Source organism: Myotis yumanensis, unplaced genomic scaffold (genome assembly GCF_028538775.1).
Source record: "Myotis yumanensis isolate MYYU_CA2020_CCGP unplaced genomic scaffold, mMyoYum1.0.hap1 SCAF_12, whole genome shotgun sequence".
NCBI classification, from domain to species: domain Eukaryota; kingdom Metazoa; phylum Chordata; class Mammalia; order Chiroptera; family Vespertilionidae; genus Myotis; species Myotis yumanensis.
In genome coordinates this window covers 40,539,942-40,541,868 of record NW_027223763.1, presented here as the reverse complement: position 1 = coordinate 40,541,868, position 1,927 = coordinate 40,539,942, and the positions used below count along the sequence as shown (strand labels likewise).

At 45.7% G+C, this 1,927-nt stretch overlaps 1 protein-coding gene across 1 annotated transcript; it reads right to left on the bottom strand.

Annotated features, from left to right (window-relative positions):
• Positions 1–323: 323 nt before the first annotated feature.
• LOC139020517 (succinate dehydrogenase [ubiquinone] cytochrome b small subunit, mitochondrial-like) lies at positions 324–1,610 on the bottom strand. Its single transcript, XM_070430149.1, has one exon. It carries the CDS (start codon positions 1,605–1,607, stop codon positions 1,128–1,130), a length of 480 nt encoding a protein of 159 aa, XP_070286250.1. The 5' UTR covers positions 1,608–1,610; the 3' UTR covers positions 324–1,127.
• Positions 1,611–1,927: the final 317 nt, after the last annotated feature.

The following is a 1,927-nucleotide window of genomic DNA, read 5'->3' as shown; positions in this document are numbered from 1 at the left end:
TTTGGACAGCCTGGGCCTGTGGTGCAGACTTTCTTAGAAGACTCTTAGGAGATCCAAGCAGACTCAGGAGTGGCAGAGACAGACAAGGAGCTCTGGGGTGATGGCCATTGTTTTCTCCTAAGAAGAGAGGCCTCACTGGCATCACTGTTTCTGTGCAGAGCCCTCCGTCCGCATAGCCAAATCTTAATCTGTGTTTAGCCTGATGAACTCTGCTGGCCTCACCCTGAGGGCTCCCTGAGATCCTGCCCCACCACAAAGGTCCGCAGGCCCCTGGCAGGTCACTGCTAGCTTTTTTTTTTTTTTTTAAAAGAGCAAAATACATTTTTATTATACAGAATTTTATTTTTTAAAAAAACTTTATTTTCACAGAATACATTTCACATTAAAGATTCTCACAGTGGGAAAAATAACAATTTATTATTTAAAGTTTTATATTTGTGGATATTATTTTGGGACAAGTAAAATGAACATATTTGAGGAGTTAAGTCTCAGTTTAGAACATGTAATACTTTGATACCTCTACAGGGGTACCTCTTCCCTGCATGGAACTTCTCTATATTCAGAAGTTCTCCAGGCTCTTTTACCCAGGCTTTAGAAATTAGTAATGTGAATTATCAGCATTTCCTAACTTTAAAGTTTCCCAAAGACATATAACCATCAGTGACTGGTAAACAAAGGGGGAAAGTTTTCAAACATTAAGTGCTGCATAAGTTTCTACAGTCTTTATTTATGAATTAATAGTTTTTCCTTTCTCCATAACTCCTAGGACAAATATAGCAGTTTGATTAGGTATTGAGAGTAATAAAGCTGAATCCCCTTTAAGAGTTCGGTAAATTATAATGCGAAAGCTCATATATAATGTTCAGTTACATTGTGAGTCTTGAGAAGCTGGAGGACCTCATTCAATCTCCAGAATGTGGAACTCTGTCTCACAATTTCTTGGATACAATTCCTCTCAAACCTTTTCCTCACAGATTAAATTCTAAAACTAGCCAGGTGATTAGGAGAAGAGATTTATCTCACCAGTGGACTTATCTGTTATTTCCTCCTTATTGTGAGATGAATGGCATGGCAGAGCAGAGGCAAAGAGGTGTACTATCAATTTTCAAGGTAGTAAGTCAAGAAGGTCAGAGCTTCCACAACATGGCAACAGCTTTGCAGATGCCCACATCGTGATAGTTGAAATAACAAAGCCCAGCAAAGGTGAAAGCCGAGAGTGCCAAGAGGCCTGCCTTGGCAGCCTTCTGCAATGCATCCTTTTGAACATAGCCAGTAACAACTTGTCCAAGGCCCCAATGACTATGGAGAGAGAGGACCACAGCCAGGGAGTAGTCCATCGCAGAAGAAGGATTCAAATACTCAGCTGGAAGTAGGCCCAGGAGCACAACACTGACAACCCTCTCCCCAGTCCAGTGGAGAGACGCAGCCTTGGAACCAGAATGGCGGCTGGGTGACAGGTGAATGTGCTGTATTCCACACCATCCTGGGGTACGTTGGTCCTGGAGAAATGCCAAGATTTGAGCAGGTCTGACTACTGGGGTTCGGAGGAAGAGAGCTCGGCCTCCTCGGGCACCGCAGAGGACACTCAGCCTCCACACGCTCGCCATCTCGCTCCTCCACTGCTAGCTTTGGTGTCTGTCCCCTGAGACTTTTGTGGAGTGGCCTCAGGCCCAACACTGGCGCCGAGTTTGAATCTATGAACCCCACTGGTGATTACCACTGGCCCTGGCTCAGGACTTACTGAGAACCTACTCACCCAACTTGCCTCCTGCCAGATGCACTTACAGTGACTGAGCCTAGCAGGCAGAGGGCAGGTGGAGGCAGATCTGGGGTGCCTTGAGCCTTTTGCTGACCTGCCCCCAGGCTCAGCACCTGGTGGAAACCAGCTTTGGTATGTACACTGGCCCCTACCACCCACACCAAGGCC

Bases quoted from the DNA above. Each gene is read 5' to 3' on its own strand.
- LOC139020517 (XM_070430149.1), bottom strand. From the start codon at position 1,607: ATGGCGAGCGTGTGGAGGCTGAGTGTCCTCTGCGGTGCCCGAGGAGGC.